We start from the raw sequence: 17,229 nt of genomic DNA on the forward strand, positions 1-17,229 counted from the left end.
AAGGGGGTAATTAGCTAATGAACAGTTGTTTTTGAATGCCATGTTTTACTCAAGTTTATTGAATGAAATGCATCAAATGAGCCTGTCATATATACTCTGAGATTTCCTTAATTGTTACTTTTTCTCACTAAACACTGTGACTGCCACAAAAAAAGAGCAATGAGACTGTTTTGCATTTCTCTTAAATGTGCTGCTTAGAATTTCCTTTCATAACATCGATAAGACTTAAACAACACTTTCTATCTGAAATGAATATGTAACATCAGTAGATGATATACTTTTAGCAAAGAACCATTGAAAATTATGCTAAATTCATAATAAAATAATAATGATAGGTAGCATTTATATTTAGTCCTTTAAGATTTATAAACATTTCAAAATATTATCTCATTTGATCCTTACCACAGCCCTGAGAGATAGGTGCTATTATCATCCCCATTTTATGGTTAAGAAAACTGATATAGAAGTTAAGTGACTTGTCCACAGTCACACAGCTAGTGTCTGAGGTCAAATTTGAATTTAGGTTTTCTTGATTCCAAATAATTGCCTTTAAGAACTTTTCTTTTCATAGCACATTTGTAAATCAGTAGATTTGCTATGGCACAACTAAGGTCGGTGGAAAGGTGCCAAAAACACCATTTCTGGGGTACTTGTCCTTCCTCCTGGACCCCATTAATAGTGAATTTGTGCCAAAGACAGCTTCTTACCCCTTTACCCTAGAAAACTCATGATATTGTGGAGTTAGGCAGACCTCTCCCTCTAAGGCCAGACCCCAGTCAAATCTCCATTCTCCTTGATGCCTGCCCTGAGTACAAAATTGGTTAGTTATATTTCTGATCCGTTATATGCGCTGAAGAAGATTGACAGATAGGGAAAAGAGATGCACATAATGAAGGTACAACAGATAATCCCCTCAGTGCAATATTCCTAATTTTGCAGGTGTTTCATAAATACTTATTGAATGATTTGTTGACTGTAATAGTGGGTGGAAGGGGGAGGGGGGGAGAGTGAGAGAGAAGGGGAGAGAGAGAGAGAAGGGAGAAAGAACTCAGCAGCAGTGATTGGTGCAAGGGAATGCAGATTTGGAGCCATAAGTACCCTACTGGTATAGCTCCTGACTTGGTTAAAATTTGAGAGGATAAAAAGAGATTGCTTGGTGAAGGGAAGACAAAGGTGGACAAGACATAAATGTGGTCATCATAGTGGTCTGCATTTCCCAGATTAGAACTACAAAAAAATTCTGGTTTGTTGCCTATCACCAAGACTTTCATGATGTACGCATTGTGTCTTGATACGTTGTTTGCCAAACATTATAATACATTAAGCCATTTTAGAAAGATTAAAAAATAACTCTGACATTATGTGGTGCTCTGTAATTTAGTTCCAATTTAACATTTTAATGTAATTTTGTTTTAATGGTGATTTGGTCTAAGAATGCAACAAAATAACAACAGTTGCAGAAATGAAGATAAATAAATATGCAGTTTTGTGCAGCATCTCTAAACATAGAGATTGTATCTGAAAAATCATAGGTAAAATGAGTTCTTAAACAATATGACTTATTCAAAGTGCTAAAAATTGTATTTGACTATTTTTTGTAATGTTTTGAGTAGTGCGTTGATACTGGCATGCTTTACTTTAAAACTCAGTTTTTTAAGTACAATGCTATTATTTAGAAAATAATGCATGAGACTTTATTTTAAAAATTATTTTGAGACAAGGTATAATCTGGATTCTTCATTCTGTCTGAACAGGTAACCTAGTGGCTAATACCTTGAAAAAAATTTTAAGCCTAATTAAGTGAATTGTTTTATATAATATTTCAATAAATGCATTGTTTTCTTATAAGAAGTTGTTTATATTAGCAGATCCATCCTATGCATTTCATAAGAATATTTCAAAGCAAAAATATCAGTTGGTTAGAAGAAATCAGCACAGACAATTTGAGTCAGTTGAAAGGCCCCTTTTATCGAAAATATTGTGGGCCTCCCAAGAAGATCAGAAATTTTGTTTAAGCTCTGTATTTTAGTGAGAAGGGGGGGAATGAGATAATTTGAAACTTAAGAAGCAGTTATGTGAAGGCAGATATGTCTATTATTCCATTACAAAACCTACTATGGGTGTACTAGGAAAAAACCCCACAAAATCCTCTGATCTTATGATATATAATGCTAAGAAAAAAATTATTACTAGTATTGAATATATTTTGGTTTGAGTGTGTGTACACAGGACTTTGATGATCTTTGAATACTTTGGTTTGGGAATGTCTTTTAACAAACTCAGGCAGAAAAGGTCATCCATGAAAAGTAGTTTTGTTCTCAAGCTTAAAAAAAGTTGCTGCTGTCTTCTAGGTGTAAAGCACCAAGACTCACAGAATTCTTTCTTGGCATTTTTGAATGCTCCTACCTCTGCTCTGGATCAATTTGAAGTAAGTGTAAAATCATTTAATTTCTTTTTCTCTCGTTTTATAACTTCATGTTATTTTGAAATTTTCTTATACTTATATAAAAACTATCAATCAATTAATAAGTGTTTATTAAACATTTGCTCTATGCCAGGCACTGTGCTAAGCACTGGAGATACCAAAAAGGAAAAATAGGCATTATTACTTTATAATTCCATCATACATTAGCACCTTGAAACCATGAAATGAAAAAAGAAAAAATGGAAAGAGTGTGATTTGGTAAACAGTCCTACTGTAATTTTATGTAAGCTGAAGTAGCATTTCTTTTAGAGCTGAATGACTACATTTAATGGAGAAAATCTGAATTTGAGAGTCATTATATCTAAAAGTTATACTGGTTATTTTTTATTGATACTTTAGATGTTTTCTTCTGGTTTAATTTTATTTTTAATAGTGTGCTATATTTGATGATATTTGGGACATAATATTTAAATTATTTAATTACTTTGTGGCATGGGAAAAAAAAGCACCACTTTTTAGATGTAGTTAAAGGGATTTATAAATTTCTTGAGTAAGAAAAGGTACAGTATTTACTTTGTTCACTTGTTTTCTTGAATTAATGCCATTTATCATTTTATTTAATTGTTATAGGAGATTGGAGTTATTATTTATTTTTATCAAATTGCTTCATACATTTTTTTCTATTTCTTTATTGCTGTATTCGTTAAATAGGATTCCTTTTCTTCTTCCTCATCTTCACTGATTGATTTTTTGGATGACGTAAGTCTTTCATCTTCAAACAATGCACCCCTCAGTAAAAGAGATCAGTGAATTGATTTGGAGACTCTATAAATTAATGCAGTCAATTTAAGGAATTGTAGAATAAATTATGGGTATACAATGTTTCTACATTTTTCTTATACATGAAAATAAAGTAATACACTCTTTAAAATGCTTTGATTATCAGAGGATCTGTCATTTTTCCCTTCATTCTGGTCCCCTTAAATCATTCTCAGATCTGAAATGCTGATTTAATTTTATCACCACTACTAGTATTTTTATTATATGTGTTAATTTCTGTTTTTTACTTCTTCCTTTTCTTTCCTGTACATTAATCTTGGACTTCTTTGAATCCTCTTCCTAAAATATTTTTTTAAATTTTGTTTTGGTGTTCATAACTACCGATTTTTAAAGACTTATTAATTCTATTAAGTGGCACAAAGGTTAAGGACAGTGAAATTTAGGCTACTAATAAAGTTTTCTTTTAATGTAGAAATGGACTTTGAATTATTTTGAGTTAGTACGTGTAAATCAATATAAATTGACTGCATTATTATTTCCCTCCTGAATAAAACCTATAGATTTAACCATTTAGATAGCTCCCATCAGATAAGCACCATTCATCCTTTTTACATAATTTCTTCTCATATGAATTATCTATATTCCATATTAAATAATATAATAATCCTTAATACAAAAATTTTTTTTATCATGTTGAAAATGCTATGCTTCAAAAAGTGTTAAGGAGGGTTGGGGGAGCAGTGGGATGGTGCCATGTCAAACATAGACTCTTTTTATCAGGAGAAAAATCTTAAAATACTATATCCCTTATATTTTAACAGAGATCTAAAAGTGTTCTTAAAATTACTTAGCACATGATAATCAGTGCATGTTAATTGTGGTTATATCTTAATGAGAAATCTTTTTATTATTAAACAACACAAAGTCTGGCTGCCTTGGTATGTTTGAAATAGTTATATAAAATTTCACATTTTTGTTTAATCTAGAATGTGCTGTTATTTTTGTGTTGAAGAATAATTTTGGGTACCACTAAAAAGTACTATATATGATGATGGTATTTTTATGTAAATTATTGCTAAATCTCCTAAATTATAAAATAGTCAAATACAAGTACCATTCACCCTTAAAAACATTTGAAGAGAGTTTAAATATTACTTTAAGCTTCCTTTCCTTCAAATAGCAATTTTCTTTTTCTTTATAACTTATGTCCCTCACTCCTGCCTCTACACACTTTTGTCTCTGTAACATAATTATAGAGAGAATTATGACAAAAATAAGGTACCACCATCAGAGGTACTCTCTAAATTAAGGAATGCTCTGGTACTTCGCCTAATTGCTGAACTTGGATTAACTTTCTGCTGCCACCAACCAAGTGTAAAAAAGTGTTGAGGGAAGGTGGTAGGGACTTCTCTTTGAAAACTGATATTGTGTTTAGAACATTTCCCCACTTAGTACTTCCTCTCTGGAAATGCTCTGTTTCCCAGATTTGCTGTATTTTAGCATATGCAGCTATTTGAAATGAGCAACAAACTTTACCAACTATGTAAGGAGACTGTGTGGTATGGGGGGTGGGGGGAGGTATATGTAGAGTTAAAGTAACCCTCTGGTGTTATTTGGCTTGGCACAAATTTAAAGCATCAAGCATTGACCCTTCTAGGAATTCCCTATCCTCAGTCTGTCAGTCTACAATCTCTTTTTATCTTTAATTTTTGGGATCACAGTTCTTCCTCCTAGTTCACCATTTTGTTCTACTCTCTATGTCAAGCTGTTTTCTTTAGTTTAGGCCCTAGGTATATCCCTTTTCTCTTCTGATAGAAATCACTGTTCTGGTCAATACTTGCTGCACTAGCTTAGCATATTTTCTTTCTAGGTTCTGCTTACACTTAATTTCCTTCCTTTAGCCTATTATCATTTCCCTGAGTTGAATTATCCATATGTGTAAGTAATCCTAGGTTCTATTCTCCTTTACTACATTTTTCTTGCTTCCTCTGACTCTGCCTTTAAGGCTTTTCTAGTGTTTCATTTAGCCCACCCCCATCTTCTTCCACCCCCTTCCCCAAGCCTATGTTCTCTTCAGCTTTCTTTCTGTATGGTACCACATCATCAGTCTACTTTGCTAGAAATTCCATCCCTCACCAAAAAGGGTCATCATATTCTTTTCTCAGAGGATTTCAACACATATACTACTATGTTAAAGATCATTGCTGTCACCAAATTTTAACATACACAAGGCTGCTTTTTGCCATAACAAACCTCTGGCCTTCATCTGGGGTCACTACTCAGCTCACACTGACATTATTGTATAAAGGTTTTTATATGTTATAATTGCTACTTTTAATTTCTTAAAAGAGTAACGCTATTTTAAGGTTATAGTACAGTCAGGTATACTGAAAATATAGGTAAATTAAAAATTGTTCCTGTTTCTATATAGCTACTATTCTATCCATAAATAAGTTTTTAAAAACTAGAAATATACTCTTTTGTCAGTTATTTTCACTATTATCCACAAAGATACAGGAGAATGATCTCTGGATAGTCTTACCCAGTCTTGTGGCTAGCTCAAGTTCAGTCCAAGGCATTGACTTATCTCTATACTTAATTTGGATCTGATTTCGTGGATATAGGTAATCTCTCCACTGTTACAGATCATAACCCATCTATTCCTTCTTATCCCATGTGATTCTTAGCCATGATTGTCCATAGGTCCTTCATGGAGGATCTACCCAATGTATATTAGAGGCCCACAAAACATACTAACTTTAAAATTCAGGTTAATTCTCTTCTCTCCCAACTTTTCACCCCATTTATGAATCTTTCAAAACAAAAACCAGAAAAAAAAACTTCTTTTGATTGTTCTAGTAGATCATGGCTCTTGTTTAATTAAAATATAGACTATTATTTTTAGTTAAAATATTTCCTTTTCATGTTTAGTGTTTGTCAGGTTTCCCTATTTTGAATTGTGTATCTTTAATGAGAATGTGTGTGTGTATGCATTTTTTCCTGCCTCAAAGATGGAAACAAACATTAAATTGAGTTAGGTCCTATGCTGAGGGAGTGAAATATTGATGGAGCTGAAAGAGAAGAACGAGCAGTGAAGATGTAGGAGTAGGTCTATGGAAGTTCTTCATATTGTCTGCTACTCTAAATTGCTAATTCATGCCAGAGTAGGAAATGCCCAATTTTCTTCTTGCTTCAATAGTGGCTAAGAATCAGAGTAGAGTTGGAGGTAAGAGCTATGAGTTTTGTAGTAACTTTCAGTTACAGAAGACCACCCCAGCTGCTTGTAAAAGGTTGTTCAGGATCTAAATCTGAAGGAATATTAGTAACTTTGGAATAAGAACTTTAAAAATCTTAGTAGAAAGATATTAATAGAATTGGACTGTCTATCTAGTATAGAATTGCCCTTTGCTCTCACTGGTCACTCTGAGTAACTTACACTTTTTCTAGTCTTCTGTGAGAGTGCAGTGATCATAAAGGCTTCATCATCCTAGTGTCTTAGAACCTGCTCTTGTCTAGCTATACATGATGCCACATATTCTCATGCACAGCTAATCTTAGGCTCTGGAAAGTGTTCCCAGGTTTATATGCGAGTCCACATGTGTTTTCTCCAACAAACCATGACAGGAGCTTCCAGTAGTTTATACTTTGTGGTGGTAGTGACCTGATACAAATTCATTTGTAGCTTGAAATTGGGGCTGTGAGTAGGGCCAGGATCAGGGTTGTACTTCAATAAAACTGAAAAAGAAGCCGTGTTTGTCTCTATTACCCTTTAATTTTCATCCCTTCCTGAGAATTTAGTGCCCAGATTTTATCCTCTAGCTGTCAAAAACTACTATAGGACCCCACTTAGGCCTTCTCCCTTCACTTATACAGTACCTAAAATTACCTGTCATACCTTTTCTTATGCCCTCCAAATTCACATTAAGGGATAATATAGCTAATGCCACTACCATTAACCTTCCTAGTATATTTTCTTGATAATACAAATGAACTCTTATCAGTAGAATTTTTAAGTAGTATAAGAGTATTATATAAACATAGAGACTGTGTAACTAGTGCTAGTGTCTTCCTCTTCATACCCTTCACCTCCAGCCATACCTTCAGTACAGCTTTTCTTTGGTTTTTAGATTTCTGAACATTATCATATACACCTTGGCTAGTCAATTAATTTGACTCGACTGTATCCAAAATAATAAATTGTTGATTGATGATCTAAGTGCCATGAGCTGTGATGGAAATATAGCACTGTAGACCTTTTTTTTTTTTGTAAGTAAATTATCAAAAAAATGGTCTATGGTTTTATGGTTTTTAAGGATAATTGTGTGTGAGAATTTTTGTAAAATATTTTCCTCTTTTCTCTGTCGAAGCACTCTCCATCCTGTATTCCAGCTAGCAAAGGCAGATGTGTAAGAGACCATTTATTTAATCCTTAGAATCCATTAACTAATTCTCAAAAAAAAAACAAACCAAAAACCCAAATTATACATGTGTGATCAAAAGATATTCCATATTCTAGACTTAAAGTGCTGATGGAAAGGATCTTGTAGATACTAAATATATGTTTTAAATGATGCAATTACATATAAGGACAAAGCACTGGTTTCTTTCATCTAGTAGGCAACTAATTTAGATGTTTATATAAAACCGTGTATTTTGTGATTTACTGTAATTACCCCATTGGGGAAAAATGTAATTTGCCCTTTTCTATTGAAAATATAAAAATAGATGTCTGGGATTCAGCTGCTTATACCCAGAGACAGCAGATGCTTCCTGAAGATGAGCATTTTTATTGTAGATGATTCATTATCATTTTTAGTTGTAAGCAAAATCAGATTTGGGTTATAATGTAGGTTTCTAAGAAAATGTGATATTGTTCATATTCAAAGCTATTTTTACTGACTCTTCAATAGAACATGTTCTTAAGGTTATTGTAGAAGTAAGGATACATTTTCATTGAGCTTTCACAGTTCTTTCAACTGATAGTTTGCATTTGAGAGAGACCCATTTGGTTGTGGAATAGAATTTTTTTTCTTTATGTGAAAGTATCTAGGCCATGAAGGGATTGAACCTGAAACTTTGGACTCATTAGCCTCTTGCCTTTATCTGAAATAAACAACAAAGAGTAAGCTTGGAGTAATGGGAGGTGGGCACAGGATCTTACTGGAAATCAGGAGAATTGAATGTTGTAATTTTAGTTTTCTATCAACTTATTAAATAACCATGGATAAATCACTTTAATCTCTCCCTTCATGCTTTAGTCGAAGTCTTCATCTGTAAAATGGTAAAATAGAAATAATCACTGCCCTCCCCCTTATGCTTGTTGTGCAGATAACTAGAAAAACATTTTGGAAAAAGTCGAAAGTGCAATGCAAATGCTAGACATGTATAAAATTACATTGGTAGATAAGTCTCTTTGAATGTCACTATATACTACAAGCTTGGATGTTATTTCAAGAAATTCTTACTATTGTTTTTGAGTATCCAGAATGGGGCATATCTTTGAAATACTGATATTACTTAGTAGTAATTTTGAGTACTTGCCAAGTCAAAGGATCATCTATGAAAAGGGTTAGTATTTGGTAGTTAAACAGCCAAATTACAGAATTAATTATCCTTCACTTAATGGGAATCAGTTAAACATTCAAGTGCCAACCATGACTAAATCAAGAAGACTTCTATTCCTTCCATTTAAATGTATTAAATATACCAGAAAAATGGAGTTGCAAGAAGGTGGTTGGTTTATGGTGGTATTTTATAAGTCTCCTTGTGTATTCATAGTCCAGTGTAGAGCCCTGCTGTGAGCCACCAGCTTGGTCTGTCAAACCTCCTGGTGTTTTTGTACTGTCTTATGCATATGTTCTTTTTTTCCCCTAGAAAAATCATCTGACAAATATGTATGGTTTTGTTTTTAGCATAAAATGTGGCTCTTTTCTCTCTCTCTCTCTCTCTTTATATATATATATATATATGTGTGTGTGTGTGTGTGTGTGTGTATGTATCATTTGCCTGTTAACTAGAATTTTTAAGGATAATTGTGTGTGAGAATTTTTGTAACACATTTTCCTCCTTTCTCTGTTGAAGCGCTCTCCATCCTGTATTCCAGCTAGCAAAGGCAGACGTGTAAGAGATTGTTGTACTTTCCCCATCCCACTCCTGCTTCCCCCATTGCCATCTTTTTTGCCTGTGGTTGCAGAACATTCTATGCTGCATTTTTTGCAATGTTTTATTTACATTACTGCATGTTTTATGCTGCTCTTGCTGCTGCTGCTGCTGCTGTTACTGCTGTGCTTTTATTTTATTGCTTTGAAGTCAAAGCTTTAGGAATGTTCACATGATAGTGTTTCTTTGACCAAACTGCCAGAATGATAAAGGTTTGACTTTCATTTGATGTTGATGTCAAAGGAAAGTTACAATGAAATTATCTTTCAAAATTAGTCAAATAGAGAAGTGTTGAGTTAGCATAGTCAGATTTATAAATGATCTCTTAGATATAAGCATATATTTAGAGATTTCCTAGGGATGCCCAAATTTGGAAGGCTTTCATATATTAAATCAGATTTCCATGAAGAAAAAAAATTAGATTGTTGGATCTCACTTAAAATTATTTATAACCTAGACTAATTTATAACTTTGGTTGTTTAAGAAAGTTACAGCTTCCTAGTTGCTGTTATGAAAGTAATTGATACCCCTTTTGTAATTATATCATGGTATCTATTGACAAAAATAATTTCTGACATCACTCAAGGTTTGGAGTTAAAAGTAGCTTTTGTTTGAGCATTTTTAATAATATTAAAGTAGATGCAGTTCTCTGGAATTCTGGAATTTCAGATGTCAAGATGGTCCTGAGGTAAAAAGAAAAAAAAAATTTTTTTTTTTACTATGTGCTTAAAATGTGTATTTACATAATCTCTTTTCCAATAACTTGGAAGCCCACTGAACACCTACACAAATTACATAACTTTTGTGGGCCTCTTCTGTAAAATTAGAAGGTTAATAAAGTATTCCAAAGTACCATAAGTGAGACCAGCATGTCATTCTCATTTTCAGATTATACAGTGAGCCTTATAACATTATAAAAGACGTTAGTGTTAGACCTAAGAGTTTTAATTGCTAGACTTTTAACCACTAGTACAGTATTCTAGCCACAGTGTTATGCTACTTCTAAGAAGAAAAACAAAATGATTAATAATATGAATATATTGCTCTCAAGTATAAAAAATTGAAAATATTTTTACATGATCACATATCAGAATAGATATAATTTTTACTTAATTTATTTCTGGTGTAATCATAAAACTAAACATTCAGAGAGATTTTATTTTCTGGCTAGTTTTACTATGTGTATTCCTACTAAAAAGTTCCTTACTTACTGTGATGGTCATATATGTGGAAACTTTAGTTATCAAGACCACTGCTATGAATACAAAAGAAAAATAACATCCACAAAACCCATTTACTTTCTTGCTTAGGCATGACTTGAAGGAACCCTTAGTCAAAGCTGATTAATTTAGAAATGTATTTTTCTTTTAGAAAAAAATATCTCATTGCTTATCTAGTTTCCCTTGGAAACCTTGAATATATCATTAGCTAAACAGTAGATTGTGTGGGGGGAGTGGGTGCATGGGATAAAGTTGTTCCTACAAACTATAGTAAAGTTAACGGCTGATACAGGAAATACTAGCCAAAGCTAGAGAATGGCCAAACTGTTCAGTAATTTAGATATATTTAGTGCAGGGGTATATTTGTTTGCATAGCACAGTAATTACTGCTTATATTGATGACAAGCATCAAAAAATAGTTAAATTGTGTCTTGATGCTACGTGTATTGAAGTTGAAAAAGTTTTAAGTACGTGTACATTTTAGATTTGTATTTTAAATGGCTTAAATTTTTAAAACTCAGGGTCTTTAAGGGGAAATTCATTTGTATGGATCCTTTTATCGCTTGCCAGATAATTCAGATATTGCTATATAAGTCAAGTCTACTAGCACTTACTAAGCACCTGTTATATGACTGCTCTGAGAAAACGAAAAGCAAAGAACAGATCCTGCTGTCAAGCAGCTTACAGTCTAATGGAGTGTTTATGTTGTTCTTTCTAACATAATGTTATGCATCCTGTTATTATGGCCATGTCTAACTCTTTATTGCATGCTATTCATACACATATTTTGATGATAATTATTTTATTATATCTTAAATATATTGTGGCATTTAAAAACCAGATCCTTTTAAAATCAGAATGAATAAAGGCATAAAATTCTGCTTAGCAAAATGTTATTAAACAAAAACCTTATAACACTTTTAGGAAATTTATTTTATCCTTTACCAGTTACTTATTTAATATATGCTTAAATGAGCAGAATTCCCAGTGAGCATTTAGGAGGATTATCTGTTAGTGAAGCAGTGATTTTTACAAATAGAACCAATAATTCCACCCCATAGTGATTCTCTTATGACTTCTCTATCAGTTCTACTCCTGTTCTAGCCTCTACTTTACTTCTATTCTACTCTCAGCTCCACGATAAGATTTAGGGATATATCTGACCCACATCCTTTCTGTTTGTACTTGCCTCCCTTCTCTAAACCACCCTTATAGTATTAAAGCTTTCAGAAGGTAAGAAGACACTTCTTAATTGAGTAACCAGGAAGGCAAGTCAATGTATATTCATTCTCCCTGATTCATTTGCCTCCTTCCAAAAATATCTCTATATAAATTAGATCATATTTTAAAGTTTGAACATTTTTAATAAATTACATTGTATTTGCTTCTTAAGTATTTATAGTACAGGAAAAATATTAATAGTACTATTTTCAGTTTGTAATCACAAAAAGAGAAAATCTTAATATGGTTTCTTTGCTTTTAAGAGTTTATCTTTTGAGTATGTTCCTTCATAGTTTATTTACATTGCAGGTAGGAGGAAAAGAGATTATTTTCTTTGCTGTTATCCTAGAACATTCAAAAATGAGACTAGACATTAAAACAGATTTTCATGAAGAGAAACAAAAGTTAGATTGTTGGATCTCAACAACTGTTCATAATCGAGACTGATTTGTAACTGGTTATTGAAGAAAGTTACAGCTTCCCAGTTGCTATTATGAAAATAGTCAGTATTCCTTTTGTAACTATACGAAGGGATCTATTGAAAAAAATAATTTCAGATGTCACTTAAGGTTAAAACTAGCTTCTGGAATATTTGAGCATTTTTAAAATGATAGTTACTGCCAGTAATTTCCAAAAGGCTTCAAAATTAAATGTGGAAAAAATGGTTGTATTGAAAAGGGGGCTTTGTCTTAATCTATTAATTTAAGAGTTTTGTAAATATAATGTGTATTAAAAGTAATAGCAACAGATGAAAATAGATGAAAAAGCATTGTTTTTGTTAAAGATGATAAGTGTTGTACAATAAAATATATCAGAGCACTTGTATAAAAATTCTTAAAATTAGATGTATTTTAAATATCTCTATATTTGTATTTGTTCTCCACTTAAATTATTTTTCTGATAGAAAAAAGCTATATATTCCAGATGACTGGTTTTAATCATGAGTATTATTTACAAGGAGCTAAACTATATAATGTAATAAATTCTTAATGTTTGTTATCTAAAAATCAGACAGTGATTTAAATATGAAGGTACATTTATATTTTGTTGTTATATTCTTAAATTCTGAGGATCAGTAAGTAAAAACTCCCAATAAACAAAAAGAATTTGGTGAATTCCTAGATGACTCTCATCCAGTGGCAGAAAGACAGTGGAATCAATTTCTTAATTGATGAAATAAAAATAATAAAATCCCATTTGGAGCCCTTTCTAATGTCCTTCATTAACTGGTTCTGAAAATTGTCATTTAGATATCATACTTTTTTTTTTTAACATATTTCCACGTTAGTCATGTTGTAAAGAAGAATTAGAACCAATATGAGGGACCACAAGAAAGAAGAAACAAAACAAAACAGAAGGAAAAAAAAAGAGCAAATAGTATGCTTCAATCTGCATTCAGACTCCATAGTTCTTTTTCCTGATGTGGATAGCATTTTCCACCATAAGTCTTTTGGAGTTGTCTTAGAACCTTACATTGCTGAGAAGAGCTAAGTCTATCAAAGTTAGTCAGAGTTAGTCACCAAACAATGTGGCTGTTACTGTGTACAACATTCTCCTGGTTCTGCTCACTTCATCAGCATCAGTTTATTTTTCATAAGTCTTTCTAGGTTTTTCTGAAGTCTGCCTGCTCATCTTTTCTTATAGCGCAATAGTAGTTCATTACATTGATAAAGCACAACTTATTCAGCTGATATCATACGTCTTAAAATATATCTCTACTCAGGAAAAATAACCATCATTTTGGCTTTTAATTAAGGTATTTTTTCCTTACTCTTAATTGATTAAGTCTTAGAAATCTCAAATTGACTTGGTTAGGTTAGAATTAATTTTCAGTATCTCTTTCCTTGAAATCTCTTGCATTAATTAGTAGTAGTTTACTACTCATTATCTTTTTAATACCATTACATTTCATCACATTTCCCTTTTTACTATTTCTTTCTCTATTAGAATCCTTTAAGTTACTTCTATTGATGATGAACCTTCACACTTATTAACTTATTACATCATCGATTCAATTTATTGCTTGTACAAATGATTATAATTTTTTCCCTTAGGATGTGGGACATATTGTTTTTGTTTGATTAACTTAAATGCTAATAATGATTATATTTTCAAGGACCATTGTTTTGGATACTTATAAAGGTACTTTTAAAAAGGAGGATAACTTTCCATTAATCAGTTGCTTTATTACCTTATTACAACTGATTCATTACCTAATTTCTTTAAGTATTTCATGCTAAATCATCTATGGGGTATTTTTTTAAACAGTAAATATTCTGAAAAATGTAAATACAGCAAAATCTAATGAAGTAATTTTGTCAGTCCCAATTACATGAATTATATGTATAGAAAATAAAAGGATAATTTCCCAAATAATTTTTTCATTGCAAGTTTATTTCTGCAGTTGTCTTTCACACTTTTTTATGGGAGATGAGCTTTTGGGGCTACTCTTCCTGAATTTCAAGTATATATTTAATGGTTCATTTTTTTTTTTTTAGTCTGTAAGGTAGTGTTTCAAAATGTCCATATCTGTTTAGCTAATATTCTGAATTTGATTTCATCATTTATCTAAACCATCATAAAAGTTAGAAATATTCATACTTACTTTTTGGTAGTTTCTTTTTATTCTTGGAAAATAATTGAGTTTCACTTACAAAAAAGAAATTAAAAATAAGCTTGAACTTTGAACTTAAACTTTGATCTGAATTGTCTTATTATACAAAACTTAAAACCTAGTATTTAGTTTTTAATATTACTATAATAGTGTTGATGTAGTAATCTTAATAGTTTTGACACTGAGTTATCTTTGACACTGAGTTTTGACACTGAGTTCATTTCATATCTAATGTGAATCTATCTTTGTGACTCTTTTCTGTCATTTTTATTGATGACTAAAAACTAGTCAATAGACAAATGAGTTTTCAGAACTTTTGTTCCTATTCAGATAGCAGTAATACCACATGCAGATCACGAAATATTTTTTATTTTTTTTTAACTCTATAGCTCTTCAGGAGTTGCGGATGTATGTAATCATGAATTAAATTGCAGTAGTATTTTTCCTTTCCCTAGATTCTCACTAACACAGAGGATGTTTAATATGTTGATTGCAGCTATAGTGTCATCATACCACAGGGAGCTACTAGAATAGCAAGGGTCAGAGTTGTAGTATTTCATATTTTTGGTACCCTTTAAAAATTAGCTTCTGTACTAATGTGTTAATCTTTACTCTGCTATTTTGTACAAATGTGGCCTCGTGCAAGTCACTAACCTCTTTGGCCTTGTTTTTTTCCTGTCAAATGAGAGAATCACCTTGCTTGGGACTGTTCTGCTCTAGAACTGTGGGTCCTATATGTCTAATGTTACTTAAGACATTTATGAAGAGGATTCTGCCTCAGAATTACTGGTATTATTGAAGACATGATTATTCAGCTTGGATTAGCTATACTTTTTGCTTTTCCTACTATTTTTCAGGATTTTGGCTAGTGGATAACTGAGAGTTTAAGTGATTTGTCCAGGTTCACATAGCTTGTATTATGAGGGTCTTGAAACCAGGCCTTCCTGGTTTCCAGGCCAGTCTCTATGCAGTCTGCTATATAATAAGGTAAAAAAAAAAAATCCTCTATGCACTACACCCCTTAGATGCCTCAGTAATCACAGAAGGATAAACCCTTACTCATAAACTCATAAATCCATATAGATTTTTTAAAGACAGATGCAGAAGATATAAGAAAGGATAACAAAAACCAAGGATGATCTACCAGCTTATTGATTATCTTAAAACATAACTCATCTTGGCCTAATATTAACTTGGACACACGAAGGGAAGCTGGATGCTTTACTACTTATATTAGGTTACTATTCCCTAACAAACATTTTTGTTTTGTCCTTCACAGTCCAAAGATCATTCTTATTAAAGGGGAAAACAGATGAAAAGAAGAATTAAATTGTATAGCTTGTATCATATATTTTCATTATTCCATCTACCTGTATAGCATTCCTATTTCTTCTTTAATCTTCCTCCTCTAACATACCTCAAAAAACTTTATGGTTGTCTTAAGCAGTGATTGACAGCCTCAGCTTATTTTAGCACTCCTTGCATTAGTATCACAGGAGTGACATACTCATTCTAAAAATTCATCATCGGTTACTTATTTCATCTGTCTTTTGTATCCGTCTTTAAAAAAGCTGTATGGGTTTATGAGCTCCTTGTATGACTCATTGATCTCTTTAGTCAGCTCCCCCTTACCTCTTCATTGGATTCATTTATGCTTGTCTTTTCAGAATCTCATGCTTAAAAGTTTCCCATACCCCTCTTTGGCCTTCTTTCATGTCAAGTCAAGAAACATTTATTAATTACATACCAAAAGCACTGTGCTAAGGACTGAGGATACAAAAAAAAAGCTCTCCCCTCAAAAAAAAAAAAAAAAATCCCCTTTTTTCAGGGACTTCACAGTCTAATTGAGGAGATGACGTGCTAACAACTTTGTACCAATAAGATGTATACAGTTGAAATTGGGTATGTTCTCAGAGGGAAGTGACTAGGAGAACTGGAAAAGACTTCTTGCAGAAAGTAGGACTTTAGCTGTGACTTGAGGGAAGCCAGGGGATAGAGATGAATAGGAACTATATGACTGGCCATTCAAAATACCCAGAGTCTGGAGACAGAATGTTTTGTGGGAGGAACAGTAAGGAAGCCAATGTCACTGGATTGTAGAGTACATGGGTATATAAAGTATTTGCAGAGTGTAAGGCTTTAAAAGTGATTTTATATTTGATCCTGGAAGTAATAGTAAGCCTGTGGAGTTGATTGAATAAGGAGATGACATGGTCAGACCTGTAATTTGTAAAGACTAATTTGACAACTGAATGGAAAATGGACTGGAATTGGGGAATCTACTGGAGGCAAGAGGTTTAACCAGAAGCCTATTGCCATAGTCCTGGAATGAGATGATAAATGAGAGCCTTTGCCAGTAATTCATAGGATAGTATTAAAATAGGAAGAAAAGTCATAATGCTTATGAGGTAAGTTCCTCTGTTTTTAGCAAAGTAAGAGAGCAAGTAGGCCCATTCACTAACTGGGGTACTACAGAAAAATAGTAGCTCCTTGTAGGAAGAAGAATACCAAGGAAGTTCCACATCACTGATATCTTCATGCTGGGTTTATGATATTTCCCCAACTTATAATCTCTTTCGTCTTTTAATCAGGTTGTTTGTTGTAAAATCCCATCAGAATATTACTGAATATATCTTACTCTGGTATGTGATATTATCCTAATGTATCCTTTTATAACATTTTGAAAAATATTCTATTAATTGATATAAAATATTAAAATATTCTAATATTTGAAAAAATATTCTAAAATATTGCTGTGTTTTATTCACAAGTCATATTCCCTACAAGTCTTAGTGATACCTATGAGGCTT

General features: G+C 32.3%; 1 protein-coding gene across 2 annotated transcripts in view; it reads left to right on the plus strand.

Moving 5' to 3' along the window:
• LOC114049604 (serine/threonine-protein kinase MRCK alpha) overlaps positions 1-17,229 on the plus strand; it is a 410,500-nt gene that overhangs the window by 330,201 nt on the left and 63,070 nt on the right. For both annotated transcript variants that reach the window (XM_027870863.1, XM_027870864.1), the window contains exon 21: positions 2,352-2,428. In XM_027870863.1, coding sequence (XP_027726664.1) covers positions 2,352-2,428 — 77 coding nt within the window. The remainder of the gene's footprint in view (positions 1-2,351; positions 2,429-17,229) is intronic.

This window comes from Vombatus ursinus, unplaced genomic scaffold, assembly GCF_900497805.2.
Source record: "Vombatus ursinus unplaced genomic scaffold, bare-nosed wombat genome assembly UNPS02014798.1, whole genome shotgun sequence".
Classification (NCBI taxonomy): Eukaryota; Metazoa; Chordata; class Mammalia; order Diprotodontia; family Vombatidae; genus Vombatus; species Vombatus ursinus.